At 42.4% G+C, this 22,514-nt stretch overlaps 1 protein-coding gene across 1 annotated transcript in view; it reads right to left on the bottom strand.

Annotated features, from left to right (window-relative positions):
• The window catches only part of arhgef17 (Rho guanine nucleotide exchange factor 17), a 409,506-nt gene that overhangs the window by 64,542 nt on the left and 322,450 nt on the right, over nucleotides 1-22,514 (bottom strand). Inside the window, exons 6-7 of the mRNA XM_033023172.1 lie at nucleotides 4,705-4,899; nucleotides 699-749 (exon numbers count right to left, since the gene is read on the bottom strand). Of these exons, the coding sequence (XP_032879063.1) occupies nucleotides 699-749; nucleotides 4,705-4,899 (246 nt within the window). The remainder of the gene's footprint in view (nucleotides 1-698; nucleotides 750-4,704; nucleotides 4,900-22,514) is intronic.

Raw genomic sequence — 22,514 nt, 5'->3', positions numbered from 1 at the left:
ATTTGCAACTCTAAACACCGACAGCACTCGAGGTCAGGATCGAACCCTGGTCTTTGGCACTGTGAGGCAGCAGCTCTTCCACCCGCGTTACTGTGCTACCCCAAGGATGCAAAGCTGTGTCTCTGGTGTTATGTTAGAACATTCTGTACCAAAAACAGACTGGGCTATTTGTCTACATTCTCTATTGATTCTTTATCCTACCCAAGGTGATCCCAGCCATACCCACGACCAAAGCAAATAGGTTCAGTCACCCCTGTTGTACTTTAGAAACATAGAAAATAGGTGCAGAAGGAGGCCATTCGGCCCTTCAAGCCAGCACCGCCATTCATTGTGATCATGGATGATTGTTCCCTATCAATAACCCGTGCCTGCCTTCTCCCCATATCCCTTGACTTCACTAGCCCCTAGAGCTCTATCTAACTCTCTCTTAAATCCATCCAGTGACTTGGCCTCCACTGCCCTCTGTGGCAGGGAATTCCATAAATTCACAACTCTCTGGGTGAAAAAGTTTTTTCTCACCTCAGTCTTAAATGACCTCCCCTTTATTCTAAGACTGTGGCCCCTGGTTCTGGACTCGCCCAACATTGGGAACATTTTTCCTGCATCTAGCTTGTCCAGTTCTTTTATAATTTTATATGTTTCTATAAGATCCCCCCTTTGTTTTATTGTCAAGAATTAATGTCGGTAAAAGTTCATACCACTTCAATCACCATCTCCTGCCTTAAGAATTTCCTGTGAGGAACCAGGAGCTGTAGAACAAGATAAGAACAAGATACCGTTACTGCACTGAAATTTCATGGTCAACGAAATGACAATCTTCCAACACGGGTTACAAAAAACACCTTTAATAAACCATGGCATCTCTCGAAATGTAAAGGAACAGGCAGATAAGCAGGATATTCAGCCCTTAAAACTTCAGCTACCATTCAAAGAAATCACGACCATCGGTAATGGTAAATATTAGGCAGACATCAAGTGGCTATTGTTTTTTGTTAAGGGGTTGCACATTTCTATCTTTGTGGCTGTGACGCAAAATTTCCTCTCCTCGTGGCCTGGCTCTGGATCCAAGGTAACGTTTCCTTGTTCCCACCCGCAGAAAATATATTTCTCTTTATACCGCCTCAAATCAACATTCGAAATGCTAAATCGACTTCTGAGTTTTCACATTGTAGAGTATGTCATTTTCACAATTTAACTCTTAGAATCCCAGCAACATTCACTGAACTCCTTCCGAAACAAATAGATTCTTTCAAAGTTGCGGCACCAAGAACTCTATACATGGTACTGGATGCATACGTGTAGTTGCAGTACAACTTCCGTCCTTTTACTGTTTAGCATTCTAGATATCAAAATGACACAAAGTGCTGTTATAACTTAGTGGGTCAGGTAGCATCTCCGGAGAATATGGATAGATGATATTTCAGACTGAAGAAAGGTCCCGACCCATAATATCACCTATCTATGTTCTCCAGAGATGTTGCCTGACCCAATGATTCATTGATTCGGTGATACTTTATCATTGATGTTGCCTGAGTCAATGATTCAGTAATACCATACCAAGCTGGAAGAAATTCATAGCTACACTCACAAAGGACATATTGGAGTGTTCATCCACCGAGGCAATACGGGTTGAGTTCAAAATGAAGAAAGGTGCAATCACCCTGATGGGATTCTACTATAGGCCTCACAATAGCCAGCAGGAGATTGAAGAACAGATTTGAAGAGGAAAGAAGGAAAAGCAACATGATTGTCATAGTGGGTGATTTTAACTAACTCAGTACTGACTGGAATTATCTCAGTGCAAGATGGTGCAGAATCTTTTAAGTGCATCCAAGAGGATTTCTTGACACTATGTGGATAGTCCAACTAGAGGGTGTACCATACTGTACCTTGTATTGGGAAATGAGCCTGGCCAGGTGACTGATGTTTCAGTGGGAGATCATCTTTTTGGAACAATGATCATAACTCGAAGTTTTAAGATAGTTATGAATAAGGATAAGTCTGGACCTAGGGAGAAAGTACTAAATTGTGGCAGGGAAAATTACAACATTAATATGCAGGAGCTAAATTGGGAACTGCTGTTATTAGTTCGGTCCACTTCTGACATGTGGGAGTTGTGCAAAGATTAGGTCATATGTACAAGTACAGTGTAGATACAATAAAATATCTTGCTTGCAGCAAAGTTGTGACTTGATAGATTTAATGCAGAACTGGCTTATTCATAAAACACAGAAGGTAGTTGTGGAAGGGTGTTATTCTGGATATAGATCTGTGACGAGCATTATTCAAGAGGGATCAGTGCTGATAGATCTATTGGTTCTATCAGTTCTGATAGATCTATATATATGTGTATCTATATATATATATATATATATATATGTTGATGCTCCATAACCCACTACAATATCACATCACGTCACTTCCTTTTAATTCTATTATGTATTAAATAACATAATTCAATTTTCTAATCCAAAGGAACAACTTGTGAATTCAGAGATCTTTGGAAGGTTATGGCCAAAGCATCTGCGATTTCCTCACTTATTTCCTTCAAAGCCCTGAGATGGAAGCCAGTAAGCCTTGGAGATTTGACAGCCTTGAATGCCACTGTTTCCCTAGTACTGTTCCCTTATTTATATTAACTTCACCGTGTTCTTCATTCATTATTATTTTCCATGCAAAGTTGGATACATAACTCTCTTCCTCTACCACGAAGACTGAAGCACAGTAATCTTCCAATGATTCTGCCATTTCTTTATTTTCATTCATAATATTACCCACATCTGTTTTTTAAATATCCCACTTTACCCCTATGGACATTTCTTATTCTTAGATAATTGCTACAATTTTGAATTGTACTTGGATTCATTATTTTGTCATTAATGATATTTTTCCAAAATCCGCATGTGTTTTTTAGGGAAATCTTGCCCATCGGGAAAATAGACTGGCCATTTGCAGGAATGACTCACCCTCATGCTGACATCATTTAATAATGTCACCAACATATGCACTGTGTTGTGTTTGCATGACAACTGAAATTGGATGAAAGAAACAAGATTTATGACCTGTTATTAAAATAGAATTCAGCAACAATTCTTGTTATTAGAATTATATCAGCAAAAATGACCTGTTATTGAAACAGAATTCATCATGCTGCAAGTAGCAAAGTTGCTTGATTGAAGGGAACTTCATTGGGAGCAGTCTGAAGAAGGGTTTCGACCTGTTCCTTTTCTCCAGACATGCTGCCTGACCAGCTGAGTTGCTCCAGCACTTTGTGTCTACCTTCAATTGTGTTTTATACTTAGCTGAATGTTTCATTGAGTTTTATTTTAATATCACAAACATATCAAGTGCTCACAGTAATGGCTGGGATCATGGTCCCTTGCTCATTCCCGGCCCATTCACAGATGGCAATCACATTCCCTGACCCATCTATATTGCCCCTTAGCCTGAATTGCGCTGCTCCATTGGTCAGGTGACGTGCTACGGAAATCATTTACCCTCACGATTTGCATTTCTCTCCCCTTCCTCAGTCACTGTGCCCACACCTCCAGAGATTGCTCCCATCCGCTCCACCAGTTTCTGCACTCCCTCTGTTTCCTGAAATCCTTCAACCTTTCGCTCAGCTCAGTGTTGGCATGGAGACAGCTCTTGCATTGCATTGATCCACCTCCCACAGGTCTCTGAATAAAAGCCACCATTGCCGTGAGCCCAGCAATTAATAATCTGAGTAAAACACATGGGATGAACTTTAACATATTTTAAAGTTTGCATAAAGCTTTCTTAAATTAAAGATGTCTTAATTTCATCTTTTTTTTTTTTGTGACTTCAGCTTTGGTGCGAGTGCTGATGCTGGCACACATTTAGCCCACCAATCCAGTTTCTTGGCAATTATTTGGACCTTCATGCATGTCAACTGAGGTTTGGCACAGATAGGATCTCAGAGCTGGGAAAGTACAAAAACTCCCAGCACTGGGTACCTCTTGCTTCTTTGTCAACTATGACACTTGTCTGATAAGCAGAGAAAAATAAAACAAAAGATGATACAATGCCTTTATGACCCCACGCCTGTTCCAATGTTGCATCTGAACCCACAGCCCTCTGACTCAGAAGGAAGAGTATTATATATTGAAAGATAAGCAGTAGTGACAAAGAACTTATATCAGCACAACATGAAGCATTACAGGCATGATAATGGACATCAGATACCTTACACTTCAAGAAGAAAATTTAGGGGATACCAGATTACGAGATATTGCACAGACCTACTATCCTTGCATTGTGCTATAGGCAAAGTATTGGTTTAAATTATTGCCACAATAATTATCTGACTCTACCACTGAATAGATTGAAGGGACCCATTATAGCGGCGAGGAACAAGATGCATTCTGAATTTTAATTCCAATTTGCCAACACAGGGAACTGTGCTTAAGTGTTGGTCAGCATAACTCCTCATTCCCTCTACTCAGGGAAACTTTTCACCTTCTTGCTTATCAATAAATGACCATTTTACGTAGGAAGGAACTGCAGATGCTGGTTTAAACCAAAGATAGACACAAAAAGCTGCGGGACAGGCAGCATCTTTGGAGATAAGGAATGGGCGACGTTTCGGGTCGAGACTCTTCTTCTGACCATTTTATTACTTGCAAACATTAATTGGGCTCGCAATGTCAACAGGTTGATCTTAGAATTCCATAATAATTGTACCTCTTCATGTATACGCACGTCCATCATGCCTTCGATATGGGATTCTATCTCTTGCAGGATGCGGGCTTCTTTCTCAGCCTCCTCTGCATTCTTCTTTCCCTTGTTTATCCTTTCGGCCAACAACTTAATGTAACGCTGTGCTGCCAGTAGGCAGGGGTGGTCCGGGTGATCATCGGGAGTGTGCTTCAAAAGATCCTGTTGCGCAGAAAATACCAACAGTTAACTGGTTAGAACAATCCCGTCAGCTGTCACCTTTTACATGAAGATAGACACAAAATGCTGGAGTAACTCCACAGGTCGGGCAGCATCTCTGGAGAAAGGGAATAGGTAATGTTTCGGTACAGACCTTTTTTCAGACATTCTGACTTACTCCAGCATTTTGGGTCTATCTTCGGTGTAAACCAGTATCTGCAGCTCCTTCCTACTGATTTTACTTGAGGTTACCCTTTATAGTAACATCATGAAAAATGGTTTTAAGGCAGCTGCTCCAGGTGAGGCAAATGGAGCCAATTCCAATCCCTGTTTTGACTTCAGTGTTTAATTTAGATCCGAAATGGTCGACGCGTTCAGAAGGAAACATTTCAACTGTTATTCTAACATGGGATGTCACACAACAAAATTACATTTTCGACCACCCATACTGTACAGTAATTCTGAAGCCATTGCATCATGTAAAATTGGTGCGCATCCAACCTGAAGAATATTGCTTGCAAATTCCGGTTTGAGTCTAATTTTCTGTTTGATGCCTCTCGACCTTTGTACCACATCCAAAAGAACAAACTTCTTGAGTCATCAGTGGGATTGTGTATAATGAAATTGAACTTCCCTGGTTAATACTGAACTTAAAACACTCAAGGCAGCAGAAACCAAATTGACTGATAATGAAAACTTGAAATGAGTCATCAAAGTGTTGGCAGCATGACAACAGGCTTCACCCTATTAAAGTTTAGTGATTGCATCTCATAGGTTTTCTTGCTTTTTCTGAAACGATGTTCTTGTTAGCCGTGCAGAAGCCACGTTCTTACCACGGCATCTTTGCTGTAACTGGTTTCCATCAGAATAAAACCCAACGACAGGCTGAAATTCTGCATGATTCAGTTGATAAATTTATCACCTTTCTTGATATTGAATCATTGGAGTCAACTAATTCAGCTGCCAAGCAGTCTTGGTATTGCAGACAGAGAAAGAAATCCGGCTGCGTTTTTAGGTTTGATTACTTGCAGCGGGGACTGCCAGAACACAGATAAATGATGTGCTAGATGTAGATTCGTTTGTGATATCTGCCAGTGTCAGCCCGCTAATGCTCCCCATCCCAAGCTCAGGCTGGCTATCTGCTAATGTATTTAGAGGCTTCTCCATTTCCGTGACAGCAATTACTACCTTCATGCCGCCAAGGGGTGGGGAGGAAAGAAAAGAAAAATCGCGAGTGGGAAATCCAAATGAAGAGAGACAATTCTGAAATCTTAATATTTGACAGTGGAACTAAAATAGAAACAAGATTTATCATGCTCACGGATAATCGTTGCTGCCTATTTGTGGCCAAGCAGGATTGTTGTCTCCCATGCTGGCTTTAGTTAAAAAGAACAGTGTCTATGGTCCATATTTCAGTGATATTTAGCTTGGCTGACTACATGCTCCATGAATTTGGACAGCCATCAAGATCAGCATTGCAGCTGTGAAGGCTCACAACCTTCACCTGGTATTTATGTAGTTTCATTTACACGAAGCCCTTGTATACTGTCGTCGTAAAGAAGAACAAACATTAGAATGCAGATTTATTTCTCATTCTAAACTTGCCTGTGTTTGCTTACAGTGCCCTGCACTTTACTAAGATAAATTGGTTGGTATTCTAGGAAGAATATTCACTGGGTTCGGATGGTTTTATGGCATGCAGTGCCCTCCATAATGTTTGGGACAAAGACCCATCATTTATTTATTTGCCTCTGTACTCCACAATTTGAGATTTGTAATAGAAAAAAAATCACATGTGGTTAAAGTGCACATTGTCAGATTTTAATAAAGGTCATTTTTATACATTTTGGTTTCACCATGTAGAAATTACAGCAGTGTTTATACATAGTTCTCCCATTTCAGGGCACCATAATGTTTGGGACACAGCAATGTCATGTATATTAAAGTAGTCATGTTTAGTATTTTGTTGCATATCCTTTGCATGCAATGCCTTCTTGAAGTCTGCGATTTATGGACATCACCAGTTGCTGGGTGTCTTCTCTGGTGATGCTCTGCCAGGCCTGTATTGCAGCCATCTTTAACATGCTTGTTTTGGGGGCTAGTCCCCTTCAGTTTTCTCTTCAGCATGCTCAATTGGGTTCAAATTGGTCGAATGACTTGCCACTCAAGAATTGACCATATTTTAGCTTTGAAAAACTCCTTTGTTGCTTTAGCAGTATGTTTGGGATCATTGTCTTGCTGTAGAATGAACCGTCGGCCAATAAGTTTTGAGGCATTTCTTTGAACTTGAGCAGATAGGATGTGTCTATACACTTCAGAATTCATTATGCTACTACCATCAGCAGTTGTATCATCAATGACGATAAATGAGCCAGTACCTTCAGCAGCCATACATGCCCAGGCCATAATACCCCCACCACCGTGTTTCACAGATGAGGTGGTGTGCTTTGGATCTTGGGAAGTTCCTTCTCTCCTCCATAGTTTGCTCTTGCTATCACTCTAATATAAGTCAATCTTTGTCTCATCTGTCCACAAGACCTTTTTCCGGTTGCTCTTTTAAGTACTTCTTGGCAAACTGTAACCTGGCCATCCTATTTTTGCGGCTAACCAGTGGTTTGCATCTTGCAGTGTAGCCTCTGTATTTCTGTTCATGAAGTCTTCTGCGGACAGTGGCCATTGACAAATCCACACCTGACTCCTGAAGAGTGTTTCTGATCTGTCGGACAGGTGTTTGGAGATTTTTCTTTATTATAGAGAGAATTCTTCTGTCATCAGCTGTGGAGGTCTTCCTTGGCCTGCCAGTCCCTTTGCGATTAGTAAGCTCACCAGAGCTCTCTTTCTTCTTAATGATGTTCCAAACAGTTGAGTTAGGTAAGCCTAAGGTCACCAACAGATTTATTCGTGTTTCTCAGTCGTGCAATGGCTTCTTTGACTTTCATTGGCACAACTTTGGACCTCTTGTTAATAAGCAGCAATAAAAGTTTCCAAAGATGATGGAAAGACTGGAGGAAAGATGTTGAGAGTTCTGTTATACCTGTATTAAGGAGGCATTTAAACACACCTGAGCAATTACAAATGCCTGTGAAGCCATGTGTCCCAAACATTATGGTGCCCTGAAAGGGGGGGACTATGTATAAACACAGCTATAATTTCTACATGGTGAAACCAAAATGTGTAAAAATGGCCTTTTATAAAATCTGACAACGTGCACTTTAACCACATGTGAATTTTTCTATTACAAATCTCAAATTGTGGAGTACAGAGGCAAATAAAGAAATGATGGGTCTTTGTCCCAAACATTATGGAGGGCACTGTATAAACTCCATATTGATGACACCAGAGGTCAAGACTTGACCCTGTATCTTTGGAGTTGCAACTCAGTAGCCCCCACCAGTCGAGCACTCTCTGCTATGTTTCTGGGGTCCTGGACACTAAATACACGTCCAGTCGAGTTTGTTGACAAATGCACAACTACGGTGAGGTACAGTTACAATGAAAATCTTGCTTGCAGCAGCATCGAAGGCATGTACACTCAGAACAAAACACAAAAGCATAAATTATACGTGAATTCTACAAAGTCATGAAAAGGCAACTAACAATATAAATGTAGATTATCTGGAATACTATTAGATTCGTAAATTCATGTCCATAAGTTACAGGAGCAGAAATCGGCCATACGGCCCCATCAAGTCTACTCCGCCATTCAATCATGGCTGATCTATCCTTCCCTCTTAACCCCATTCTCCTGCTCTCTCCCCATAACCCCTGACACCTGACCCATATTGGATGAAATTATCTAATGAGTACAATAATGTAAATAAGGGACTGTAAATGCTGATTGACCAAGGAAAGACACAAAATGCAGGAGCGTGGCTGAGATTGCGAGCAGTCTGAAGAAATTCCCATATCCATGTTTCTCCAATGATGTTGCTTGACCCGATGAGTTACTCCGGCACTTTGTGTCTTTTTTTAAAGCAAATATTTGCAGGCTACAAAAGAGCAATGATGCTTTAAAAGTGGCAGCTAAAATGCTTTAGGTCATATTGAAGAATTGAAAGTTGCTAAACAACCAAGGCTTTCCTTCAACATATAATTGGCAGAAAATCAAATCCTTGATTATTACAATATATTCATTGTGAAAGACAGAAAGCTTAATTAACTTCCTGCAACTTTGTAACCTGACGCCGATTCAAACACAGGATTTATACTAATTCTTGGGTGCACACCAGTCCGGAGGGGCCTTCTACTTATTTTTGATTCCCTCTGATAATAGGAGAAGTCTTACACCACCTCTCTTGCATACAGTCCTTAACAATGGTGACCACCACTGCTGAGAAGGCAGATATACCAGACTGAGTGGTAACTATAAGACTGAAATTTCTCAAAACCATGGATCTGCATCCATCACTTCTAAGTAATCCCTAAAGGGCGGCAGGGTGGCGCAGCGGTAGAGTCGCTGCCTTACTGCGCTAGAGACCCGGGACCATCCTGACCACGGTTGCTGTCTGTACGGAGTTTGTACGTTCTCCCCGTGACCTATGTGGGTTTTCACCGGGATCTCCGGTTTCCTCCCCCACACTCCAAAGGCCTACAGGTTAATTGGCTTGGTTTAATTGTAAATTGTCCCTAGTGTGTGAAGGATAGTGTTAGGGTCCGGGGATCGCTGGTCGGCGTGGGCTTGGTGGGCTGAAGGGCCTGTTTCTGCGCTATTTCTCTAAACTAAACTAAACAAAACTACCAAAGCATCACACTCTACCTCATAGCTTCACTCACAAGAAATGCCTATCCTTGGCTACCTTCCCCCTAACTCAACCTCCCCCCCCCCCCCCCCCCCCCCCCCGCTCAACCCCCTCCAGCATTCCTTGGACGATTAAACGTCCCACATTGTATTATTTCATTCAATTAGAAATGCAGCTTCTCGTTTTCAGTCTGATTTCATTGAAACTGCTTAATGTAGTGAGAAAGAGGGAGGTGCAAGTCATCTGGAAGTAGAAGTACTGCCATTAATCATGTTAAAATATATTGATTCGCTGCATTAGAGATGACAGTAGCTCCCATCTAGAAAAAGGATATTCCATACAATTAATTTGAAAGGAATTTCATTAAAAATGCAATGAAATATAATAACAGATTAAAGTGAGACTTCAAAATATTTTAAAAGCAGCATGCTCATAAGTTCATAAGCGATAGGGACAGAATAAGGCCATTTCGCCCATTAAGTCTACTCCACCATTCAATCATGGCTGATCAATCTTTCCCTCCCAACCCCATTCTCCTGCTTTCTCCCCAAAATACCTGGCATTGGAAAATAAAATACTTTGTTATTTGTTGGGGAAAAAATTAATAACCTAAGGAATAACCAGGTCATTGAATGAATATTTATTAAGGACTTTACATCAGAAATTTTTATTAAACAATACTTAAGCACAGTGAATAAAATAAACATTCATCTGTAAGCTATTGGAATCATTTTTTATTTTTTTTCCAAACAAATGACCATACAATTCAATTCAATAGATTCAAGGCATTCCATCTGCTGTATTAACAAAGCGAAGGTTTGTGTGTTAAATGATCTGTCTCCAGCCATGATAGCCACAATTCAAGAGAGTTCAGGTCAAATAAAATAATACTGAAACTGCTCAGTACCGGAGCTAACAGATAGAATTAATTAAGGCAGCAGTAGGCAGAATGGATGTTCCATGTCACTTTTGTAAATAATCTGCACAATCAGTCACCTGAAACTTGCTTGACTGAGCATTAAATTGTGCAATTAGTGTCTCAAAATTTATATATGGAAAATATGGCCGTGAAACATTGCCAAGTATCGTGCATAACTACAGAGATAATTATTTTGGGAATATGTGGGGAGAGCATTTCCTCACTCATTGATTAGACTTGAAGAAGTGGCCTTCCTCTTTATTCCTCAGTGGAGATTCTTTGGATACATTTGTATTTAAGTAGAAAAGGCCATTCTCTCCTCACCAAGATCCCACCGCCAAAGCACAAACTTATAACTTCATTGCTGAATTAGAAATCTGATCCATGCCTTGAAGAAAACTTTTCCTGAATCGATTCTTACTGCACTATAAAGGCACTCGCAGCAATACATAACTTGCAAGATGAGGTATGGCTCCACATCGAATATTTGTCTTCATCAAACTTTTCTGAGGTAATAATCATGTATGGAACAAGCTGCCAGAGGAGGTCGTTGAGGCAGGGACTATCCCAACATTTAAGAAGCCATTAGACGGGAACATGGATAGGGCAGGTTTGTGGAGGGATATGGACCAAATGCTGGCAGGTGGGACTAGTGTAGCTGGGACATGTTGGCTGGTGTGGGCAAGTTGGGCCGAAGGGCCTGTTTCCACACTGTATCACTCTTTGGCTCTCTATGACTATAAGCCTCCAAACCCATATTCCACAGTAACCAATATTTTTACACGCATTACAATCCTTGTTTTGAAAATGCTGTCTTCCTCATATTCATTGATGCCATTTGATTGAGTATGGTGTACAATTTTGGTCGCCAAATTATAGGAAAGATGTCAACAAAATAGAGAGAGTACAGAGGAGATTTACTAGAATGTTGCCTGGGTTTCAGCAACTAAGTTACAGAGAAAGGTTGAACAAGTTAGGTCTTTATTCTTTGGAGCGCAGAAGGTTAAGGGGGGACTTGATAGAGGTCTTTAAAATTATGAGAGGGATAGACAGAGTTGACGTGGATAAGCTTTTCCTATTGAGAGTAGGGAAGATTCAAACAAGAGGACATGACTTCAGAATTAAGGGACAGAAGTTTAGGGGTAACATGAGGGGGAACTTCTTTACTCAGAGAGTGGTAGCTGTGTGGAATGAGCTTCCAGTGGAAGTGGTGGAGGCAGGTTCGATTTTATCATTTAAAAATAAATTGGATAGGTATATGGACGGGAAAGGAATGGAGGGTTATGGTCTGAGTGCAGGTAGATGGGACTAGGTGAGAGTAAGTGTTCGGCATGGACTAGAAGGGCCGAGATGGCCTGTTTCGGTGCTGTAATTGTTATTTGGTTATATGGTTATATGATTATCATGTATCATGTCACCCATTTCCTCAACCAACTCAGATCCTAACCCGGGGCATTCGTTGTTGAACAAAATGTAATGGAGCTGGAGGGACACAATGGGTCAGGCAGCATCTGTGGAGGGAATAGACAGATGATGTTTCAGGTTGGAACCCTTCTTTAGATTGATAGGGAGTAAAATGGAAAATAGAGGAACGAGCCAACCAAGTGATAGGTGAATACAGATGAGATGGGTTTAATCGGTGAATAGGTGATGAAAAACAGATGAAAGGGAGTCAGGTTAGGAGAGGGGGCAGAGTGAAAAAAGCTGGAGGGACAGATATGGGTGAAAAGGTGAGGGAAAGGGGAAAGAGGGGATAAAAAGGGGATTCATTGAATAATTGAATAATCGCATCAATAAAAGGGAAATGGGGCACAGGGATGGGAGCTGAGTGTGTGAAGGAGGTGCTTGGAGCTGGGTGATGGGGATGGAGTGGTGGTGTGGGAGACTGTGGGAGAAATCGGAGGCGATTGGGATGGGTAATAAAGGAGGGGTTAGCCGGAGTATTGATATCCTCTGCATAAACATATCTGCTCCTCAATCCCCTTGTCCTCTTAAGTCATTCTCAAATTTGGATGCCACCATGGGAATGGGTGTGATTTTATTTGCTGAAGCAGGCTGTGATACAACCAGTCAATATGCTCTCCACCATACACCTGTAGAAGTTCAAGAAATTATTTGTGACATAGAGTCAGAAAGTGATACAGTGTAGAAACAGGCTCTTTGGCCCAACTTGCCCACACCGGCCAACATGTCCCAGCTACACTAGTCCCACCTGCAGCATTTGGTCCATATCCCTCCAAACCTGTTCTATCCATGTACCCGTCTAACTGCTCCTTAAGTGTTGGAATAGTCCCTGCTTCAACTACCTCCTCTGGCAGCTTGTTCCATACATCCACCACCCTTTGTGTGAAAATGTTACCCCTCAGATTCCTATTAAATCCTTTCCCCTTCACCTTAAACTAATGTCCTCTGGTCCTAGATTTGCCAACTCTGGGCAAAAGACTCTGTGCATCTACCCGATCTATTCCTCTCATGATTTTATACACCTCTCTAAGATCGCCCCTCATCCTTCTGCGCTCCAAGGAATAGAGACCCAGTGTACTTAACCTCTCCCTATAGCTCAGACCCTCTAGTCCTGGCAACATCCTCGTAAATCTTCTCTGAACCCTTTGAAGCTTGACTATATCTTTCCTTTAACACGGTGCCCAGAACTGAACACAATACTCTAAATGTGGCCTCACCAACGTCTTATACAACTGCAACATGACCTCCTAACGTTTATACTCAAGTTCAAGTGTTCAAGTTCAAGTTCAAGTGAGTTTATTGTCATGTGTCCCTGTATAGGACAATGAAATTCTTGCTTTGCTACAGCACACAGAACATAGTAGGCATTTACTACAAAACAGATCAATGTGTCCATATACCATAATATAAATATATACACACATGAATAAATAAACTGATAAAGTGCAAATAACAGAAAATGGATTATTAATAATCAGAGTTTTGTCCGAGCCAGGTTTAATAGCCTGATGGCTGTGGGGAAGTAGCTATTCCTGAACCTGGTTGTTGCAGTCTTCAGGCTCCTGTACCTTCTACCTGAACGTAGCAGGGAGATGAGTGTGTGGCCAGGATGGTGTGGGTCTTTGATGATACTGCCAGCCTTTTTGAGGCAGCGACTGCGATAAATCCCCTCGATGGAAGGAAGGTCAGAGCCGATGATGGACTGGGCAGTGTTTACTACTTTTTGTAGTCTTTTCCTCTCCAGGGCGCTCAAATTGCCGAACCAATCCATGATGCAACCGGTCAGCATGCTCTCTACTGTGCACCTGTAGAAGTTAGAGAGAGTCTTTCTTGACAAACCGACTCTCCGTAATCTTCTCAGGAAGACATACTGAATCTCCTCAATCTTCGAAGGAAAAAGAGGCATTGATGAGCTTTCTTTATGATTGCATCAATGAACTGGACCCAGGAGTGATCTTCAGAGATATGTCCGCCCAGGAACTTGAAGTTGTTGACTCTCTCCACTGCCGACCCATCGACGGAGACAGGTTTATCGATCCTCTGTTTCTCTCTTCTAAAATCAACAATCAGCTCCTTGGTGTTGCTGATGTTGTTGTTGTGGCAGAATTCAATCAGATTATTGATTTTATAATGGTTATATGGACACACTGATCTGTTTTGTAGTCAATGCCTACTATGTTCTGTTGTGCTGAAGCAAAGGTTGAATTTCATTGTCCTATCAGGGACACATGACAATAAACTCACTTGAACTTGAACTTGAACTTGAACTTGATTTCCCTTTTATACGACAACTCATGTTTACCTGGTAACAGAGCCATAACATTGTAAAATGATGCCTGGTGCTACACTGTCATGGGTACAGAGCAAGACAGTGAGGATGCAGCCTTGCAGTGCTCCAGTGCTCCAGTGCTCCAGTGCTCCAGTGCTGATGGGCATCGAGAAGGAATTCCTGTTACCAATTCGTACAGATTGTGGTTTGTTGATGAGGAAGTTGAGGATCCAGTTGCACATGGATGCGAAGCGATCTAGTTCCCTGAGTTTATCACATCATCTATCTATTTCTCTCCAATTGCCACGCTTATTCTGACCGCTTGATTACAACTGAATTACAACTGCTTAAGCCCAAACAATCAAGTTTTTATAGCAATGGAACTCCAGACCCAAAACCTCTTAATTTTTTAAGATGCTCCTTAAAACCTACTGCCTAACCAAGCTTTTGGTTATCGGGCTCTGGTTTGACTCAGGATTAATTGTTTTGTTTGGTATTGTTCCTGTGAAGCCCTCTTTTCACTTGGACAATTCTGTTATGTTAAAGGCTCTGGATAATTGAAAGTTGCTGTTGTTTCTGAAATGATTTAGAGGATTTTGCCTCCATGACTTCAGTCCATATGTTAATCATTCTTCAAATGAAAAACTTCATGACATTTTATCTTTTCTGAGTTAGAATGAATCCTTTGACATAGTGTTATGGTTTAGTTCAAACTAATGCTTGAGGGTTTACCTTTTCCACAGCATTTATTATATTTTATGAGTCCCAACTGCCTTGAAGACTGAAAAGCCCACAATATTACAATTTTCCCTCACAATTCGTCACCATGTTGCTAAGGCTGTTCCTCAATGCAGTGTAGGGTTTCAGTGTTTGCATATTACTGAGTCCGCGCCGAAACACTGACTAACACTATCCAACACACTAGGGACAATTTACAATTTTTACCGAGTCAATGAACCTACAAACCTGTACGTCTTTGGAATGTGGGGGGAAACCAGAGCACCTGGAGAAAGCCCACGTGTTCACAGTGAGAACGTATAAAAATCCTTACAGACAGCACCCACAGTCAGGATGGAACTTGGATCTCTGACGCTGCAAGGCAGCAGATCTGTTGCTACATCACTGTGCCGCCTAATACTAACAATGTGATCCATCTAGAATGTAACCGCTTTAAGCTGTTTTGTTGCATAGGTTCGGAATTTTATTTGCTTTGTTGATTTCTACTCTCCACAAAATCAGTAACAAGTCTTTCAGTCACCAAATGTTCTTGTAACATTGCACTTGTTGGGAAGTGGCAGTATCTGCTTCAGGTACTGACTGGACCCATAGGCGACAGCAGATGCAGTAAAAATAAACTGCAGCGGTCACAGGGAGAACGAACAAACTCTGTACAGAGAGCACATGTAGTCAGGATTGAACCCATGTCTCTGGCGTTGTAAGACAGCAACTCTGCCGCTATGCTACCATGCTGCCCCAGTTGTTTCGGTATGGGATCAAATGGAGCATATAGAAGGTAAATAAAAGGTTTGCAGTCAAGACGATTTTGGAAAAATCCAGTCTCGAGATATCAAAAGAGAGACTGAGCTTATCAGTAGCTAAGGGACTGACTGAATAAGGGCAAAGGGACTTGCTGGCTTTATCTTGCACTGAATGTTATCATGTATCTGTACACTGTGAATGGCTCAATTGTAATCATGTATTGTTTTTCCGCTGGATGGTTAGCGCACAACAAAAGCTTTAAACTGTACCTCGGTACGCGTGACAATAAACTGAACTGAACTGAATACAGAGTGGGGCATTGGTGCAGATGTGTGCATGATGTTACCATGATAGGAAGTGTATTGGGTTGGAAGCTGTAAGAAGGAAGTTTGCTGAGAAAATTGAAACATCACTCTATGGCAACAAATAAAAGATCCTGTGGGTATCTTGTACAAGTTGATGATCCAGTATTTTAAATGCCTTCCTAACAGAAGAGTTGGAAACCTGAAGATAATTCCTTAGTTATGAATTACTATAGATGTATTTAATTAATATACATTAACATATTGTAGGTGGGTCAATGAGAGCCTCTATGTATGTTATGTCTTGTGCTGTATGTTCTATGTTGGACCCCCTCGAAAACGAGATGACTGTCCATCTCAAGGGGTTATCCATGAATAAACTTGTTCAACATCAATGAAGTCAGTACACAGGAATCTAGTAATGGGCCATCGACCCGAAATGTCTGAAGAAGGGTCTGAAAGACATTGTTTCTCTCCAGAGATGCTGCCTGTCCTGCTGAGTTACTCCAGCTTTTTGTCCTATCTTCGACCCAAAATGTTAACTCTGTTTCTCTTTCACGGGTACTGTTTGACCAGCTGAGTGTTTCAGGAATTGTGTTTTTTTAACAGATTTTTAGCAACCTCCGTTTTTTTGATTTAGAGTTAAACAGAGGCTCGCATCTGAATAACATCATGCAATTATTTTCACTATCGCCAAGACATTAATGTCATGGTAGGTCATTATTTATATATGAACATGCAATGTATTCTAAAGAGTCGGACTCAGGTTGTCAGTTCAAAATCTATTTGTGACAAGTTATTCTTAATCAATCCACATTTCTCAAAAGCAGTTACCACAAAAGAGAACTCATGCAATTGTACCCCAACTTCACAAATGTTCTTAAATGTGAACTCAACACAAGAGCACGAGGAATACGTGGCAGTGTGATTCTTTCACTAACTCTCATCGAATTAAACTGCATTGCAACAGAACTCATAGTAAAAATCTGTAATGTACTTTGAAGCCGTCTGCAAGCATTGAAAAATATTATATAAAGGCAAAATCTCTTTCTCCTCTTCACCGCTTTGCCTCTAATCCTTACAAGACATCTCTTGCATGTTCATATTTACAGCGTTCTGAAAGCCGAATGGTATCACAACCAACAACCATTGGGGACATCGATCTCCATTAAAGGTGCCACATGAATGGGGTGGCACAGTGGCGCAGCGGTAGAGTTGCTGGTACAGAGCCGGAGACCGAGGATCGATCCTGACAATGGGTGCTGGCTGTGTGGAGTTTATACATTTCCCCTGGAACTCGTGGGTTTTCTCCAGGTTCCTCCCACATTCGAATGGTATGTTAGCATTCATAGCAAAGGGATTTGAGTATAGGAGCAGGGAGGTTCAACTGCAGTTGTACAGGGTCTTGGTGAGACCACATCTGGAGTATTGCGTACAGTTTTGGTCTCCGAATCTGAGGAAAGACATTCTTGCCGTTGAGGGAGTACAGAGAAGGTTCACCAGACTGATTCCTGGGATGTCAGGACATTCATATGAAGAAAGACTGGATAGACTTGGCTTGTACTCGCTAGAATTTAGAAGATTGAGGGGGGATCTTATAGAAACTTACAAAATTCTTAAGGGGTTGGACAGGCTAGATGCAGGAAGATTGTTCCCGATGTTGGGGAAGTCCAGGACAAGGGGTCACAGTTTAAGGATAAAGGGGAAATCTTTTAGGACCGAGATGAGAAAAACATTTTTCACACCGAGAGTGGTGAATCTCTGGAATTCTCTGCCACAGAAGGTAGTTGAGGCCAGTTCATTGGCTATATTTAAGAGGGAGTTAGATGTGGCCCTTGTGGCTAAAGGGATCAGGGGGTATGGAGAGAAGGCAGGTACAGGATACTGAGTTGGATGATCAGCCATGATCATATTGAATGGCGGTGCAGGCTCGAAGGGCCGAATGGCCTACTCCTGCACCTATTTTCTATGTTTCTATGTTTCTATTCCAAAGACACGCAGATTTATAGGTAAATTGGCTTCTATAAATTACCCCTAAAGTATAGGATGCAAAACTGGGATAACATAGAACTAGTGTGTGAGGGATCGATAGACTTGGTGGGCCGAAGGTCCTGTTTCCACGATGTATATCTTCAAACAAAAGTAGGTGTTAAAGTCTTCCTGGAATATTTGAGTCATATAAGTGGCATACCGAAGAATATTTGAGAGGATGAACAGAAAATTATGAAGTGCTAAAATAGAAAAGGGGTTTATCTCTCTTCCATTAAATGGGTTAATAGTTCAAATGTAGGACTGAACATTTGTCAATTCCAGACGAACGAGATACATCAAACAAAAATAAGTGCTTCCCAACTTATTTTTGGCCTCTTTCGAACAATCCATATTTCTCCAGAATTTATTTTGCTGTTTATTTTTCCCTTCATTTAAATAGCAGAATCAAATTATGTGCAAATGATTGCCCCTCCATTATCCTCGAGTATCCCTCTAGTCGAGGCAGCTGTCCCCCATACAAGGCATCCAGAGAATATTATCAGCAGCTAAAATCAACATTTCACATAGTTTAGTGATGACCAAACCATTGCTTGCCCGTGTCTCTTGGCAGCTGAGGGCAATTACTCATCACTTATCCTGCTCGGCGCAGCTCCCCACTCAGTAACTCGCAGAGACAGTGCGGCGCTCCAGTACAGCAGTACCGTCATTGGAATGAACCAGGCAAAGCAATTATACTTAATAGCAGTCATCGCAATCAAAGTTAAATAAACAGATTGTCAAACTTCTAGCATCACTAGACACTAATCTTCATGCTCTTTAATTTCCTATGCATCAGATGGACACTGTCTTTATGTACTGTGTGAATGCAGTTTCATAAGAATGAGCAGACTTTCATTTATAGATATTTTTTTACACACACACACACACACACAAGCTCAGGGTATTCCAAAGTGCTTTGGAGCCAGAGAAGTAATTTCTGTTTCTGAATTATAGTCACTTGTGTACTGCAGGAAATGTGGCAGCCAATTTGCACAGGGCACAGTTCCACAAACAACAATAAGATGCGCAACCAGATAATCTATTTTTAGTGATGTTAGTTGAAGAATTTATGGCGTACAAGGCACATGGGAGAGAATTCCCCTTGTCTGCTTTACAACTGGGCAGATAGAGGTCACAACTAAGTGCCTCGTCCGAAAGACTACCTCAAAGTGTGGCATTCACTCAGCGACACACAAGTGTGTCAACCCAGGCCCCAAGCTAAGTAACTAAGGACTTGAACGTACTAGCTTCTGAGTTCAACTCGGCGCAGCGGTAGAGTTGCTGCCTTAAGGGCCTGTCCCATTTACGTGTCCTTGGCACGTATATTACGCGACCTCATGGTCGCATTGAGGCGCACGAGCATCGTATGGCCGCGCGGGGCGGGTCCCACTTAGAAGCGCGGAGGGGTATGTAATTGTGCGCGACATCGCGCGGGGCTCCGAAATTTTTGTAGTGAACAAAATCTTTGCGCGCCAAAGGCCTGTCGCGTAACTGACGGCCAAAGTGTGACAGGCCCAAGACCCTGGCGCGACACAACGTCTCACCTTCAACAGCAGCAGAAGCAGGCAAATGATCGCCGAACTCGGCCTGCGGTTCACGGCCGTTGCGGTCCGGATCCACCCCCACTTCTACTCCCAGAGCGGGGCCAAGAAAATTGAAGATAGACACAAAATGCAGGAGCAACTCAGCGGGACCGGCAGCATCTCTGGAGAGAAGCAATGGGTGAAGTTTCGGGTCAAGACCCTTCTTTTCAGACTGAAGAAGGGTCTCGACACAAAACGTCACCCATTGCTTCTCTCCAGAGATGCTGCCGGTCCCGCTGAGTTACTCCAGCTTTGTGTCCATCTTCAAATGACGTCACGCGCTCCAGATGACTGTGCGTACGCATGTTATCGCGCCCGACCTTCGCGGGACCATCGCGGCTTAACGCGACCACGAGGTCACGTAATTTGCGTGTCAAGGACACGTAAGTGGGACAGGCCCTTTACAGCGCCAGAGACCTGGGTTCGATCCTGACTACAGGTGCTGTCTGTATGGAGTTTGTACATTCTCCCCTTGACTGCGTGGGTTTTCACTGGGTGCACCGGTTTCTCCCACATTCCAAAGATGTACAGGTTTGTAGGTTAATTGGCTTCGGTAAGTTGTAAAAGTAAGTTGTCCCTAGTGTGTGCAGGTTAGTGTACGGGGTGATCATTGGTAGGTGCGGACTCGGTGGGTCAAAGGGCTTGTTTCTGTGGTGTATTTCTAAAGTCTAAAGACTCAAGCTGGTATGGCTGATTTGCAGGAAGTTGAATAACCTGCCACAACTTGCTAACCTGAGATGCCAATTGTGCAGGGTTGGTGTGTGAAAACAAGGTTATAAATGTGAAGAATGTCAACTACTTTATTACTTCAAATTAACATATTATTTCAAATTACAGAAATAATTCTGATTGTCAGGTCCTTCGGCTCACAAGGTTTGCGCCTGCACATGATGCCAAATTAAACTGATCTCATCTGCCTGCACATGATCCATATCCCTCTATTCCCTGCACTTCCATGCACCTATCAAAAAGCCTCTTAATCACCACTATCATATCTGTCTCCATCGCCAGCTCTGGCAATGTTCCAGTCCCTGTGTAAAAGACTTGCCCCGCAAATCCCCATTAAACGTTCCCCCTCTCACCATTTAGCTTGGCCCTCTAGTGTTGGACATTTCAACCCTGGGCAAAAAAATATTCTGATTGTCTACCCTATCTATGTTTTTCATAATGTTATATCAAGTCTCCCCTCACCCTCTGATGTTCGTTGAATGTTTTACCTTGAACATTTTTTCTTTAGAACAAGTGGATAGATATGCTTTTTGCTTTGCTCAACTTGATTATTGAAACATAGAAAAATAGGTGCAGGTGTAGGCCATTCGGCCCTTCGAGAAAGCACCACCATTGAATATGATCATGGGTGATCATCTAAAATCAGTGGGTACACAAAAATGCTGGAGAAAGTCAGCGGGTGCAGCAGCATCTATGGAGCGAAGGAAATATGCAACGTTTCGGGCCGAAACCCTTCTTCAGACTGATGGGGGGTGGGGGGGACGGGGAGAAGAAAGGAAAAAGGAGGGGGAGCCCGAAGGCTGGGGGATGGGAGGAGACAGCGTTGCCTATCTCCTTCGCTCCATAGTTGCTGCTGCACCCGCTGACTTTCTCCAGCATTTTTGTGTACCTTCGATTTTCCAGCATCTGCAGTTCCTTCTTAAACATCTAAAATCAGTACCCCGTTCCTGCTTTTTCCCCCCATATCCCTTCATTCCTTTAGCCCCAAGAGCTAAATCTAACTCTCTCTTGAAAACATCCAGTGAATTGGCCTCCACAGCCTTCTGTGGCAGAGAATTGCACAGATTCACAACTCTCTGGGTGGAAATGTTTTTCCTCATCTGAGTCATCAATAGCCTACCCCTTATTCTTAAACTGTGACCCCCCCTGGTTCTGGACTCCCCCAACATCCGGAATATTTTTCCTGCATCTAGCCTGTCGAACCTTTTAAGAATTTTATATGTATGTGTCTATAAGATCTCCTCTCATCCTTCTAAATTCCAGTGAATACAAGCCAAGTCGACCCATTCTTTAATCATATATCAGTCCCGCCATCCCGGGAATTAACCTGGTGAATTTACACTGCACTCCCTCAATAGCAATGTTGTGCTTCCTCAAAATAGGAGACCAAAATTGCACACATAAACTCAAATCCTCTCGCAATGAAGGCCAACATGCCATTAGCTTTCTTCACTGCCTGTTGTACACAACGTCTCACCTTCAACAGCAGCAGAAGCAGGCAAATGATCGCCGAACTCGGCCTGCGGTTCACGGCCGTTGCGGTCCGGATCCACCCCCACTTCTACTCCCAGAGCGGGGCCAAGAAAATTGAAGATAGACACAAAATGCAGGAGCAACTCAGCGGGACCGGCAGCATCTCTGGAGAGAAGCAATGGGTGAAGTTTCGGGTCAAGACCCTTCTTTTCAGACTGAAGAAGGGTCTCGACACAAAACGTCACCCATTGCTTCTCTCCAGAGATGCTGCCGGTCCCACTGAGTTACTCCAGCTTTGTGTCCATCTTCAAATGACGTCACGCGCTCCAGATGACTGTGCGTACGCATGTTATCGCGCCCGACCTTCGCGGGACCATCGCGGCTTAACGCGACCACGAGGTCACGTAATTTGCGTGTCAAGGACACGTAAGTGGGACAGGCCCTTTACAGCGCCAGAGACCTGGGTTCGATCCTGACTACAGGTGCTGTCTGTATGGAGTTTGTACATTCTCCCCTTGACTGCGTGGGTTTTCACTGGGTGCACCGGTTTCTCCCACATTCCAAAGATGTACAGGTCTGTAGGTTAATTGGCTTCGGTAAGTTGTAAAAGTAAGTTGTCCCTAGTGTGTG

Source organism: Amblyraja radiata, chromosome 6 (assembly GCF_010909765.2).
Source record: "Amblyraja radiata isolate CabotCenter1 chromosome 6, sAmbRad1.1.pri, whole genome shotgun sequence".
Lineage (NCBI taxonomy): Eukaryota > Metazoa > Chordata > Chondrichthyes > Rajiformes > Rajidae > Amblyraja > Amblyraja radiata.
The sequence above is the reverse complement of the archived record's forward strand: the minus strand, read 5'-3'. Positions and strand labels throughout refer to the sequence as shown.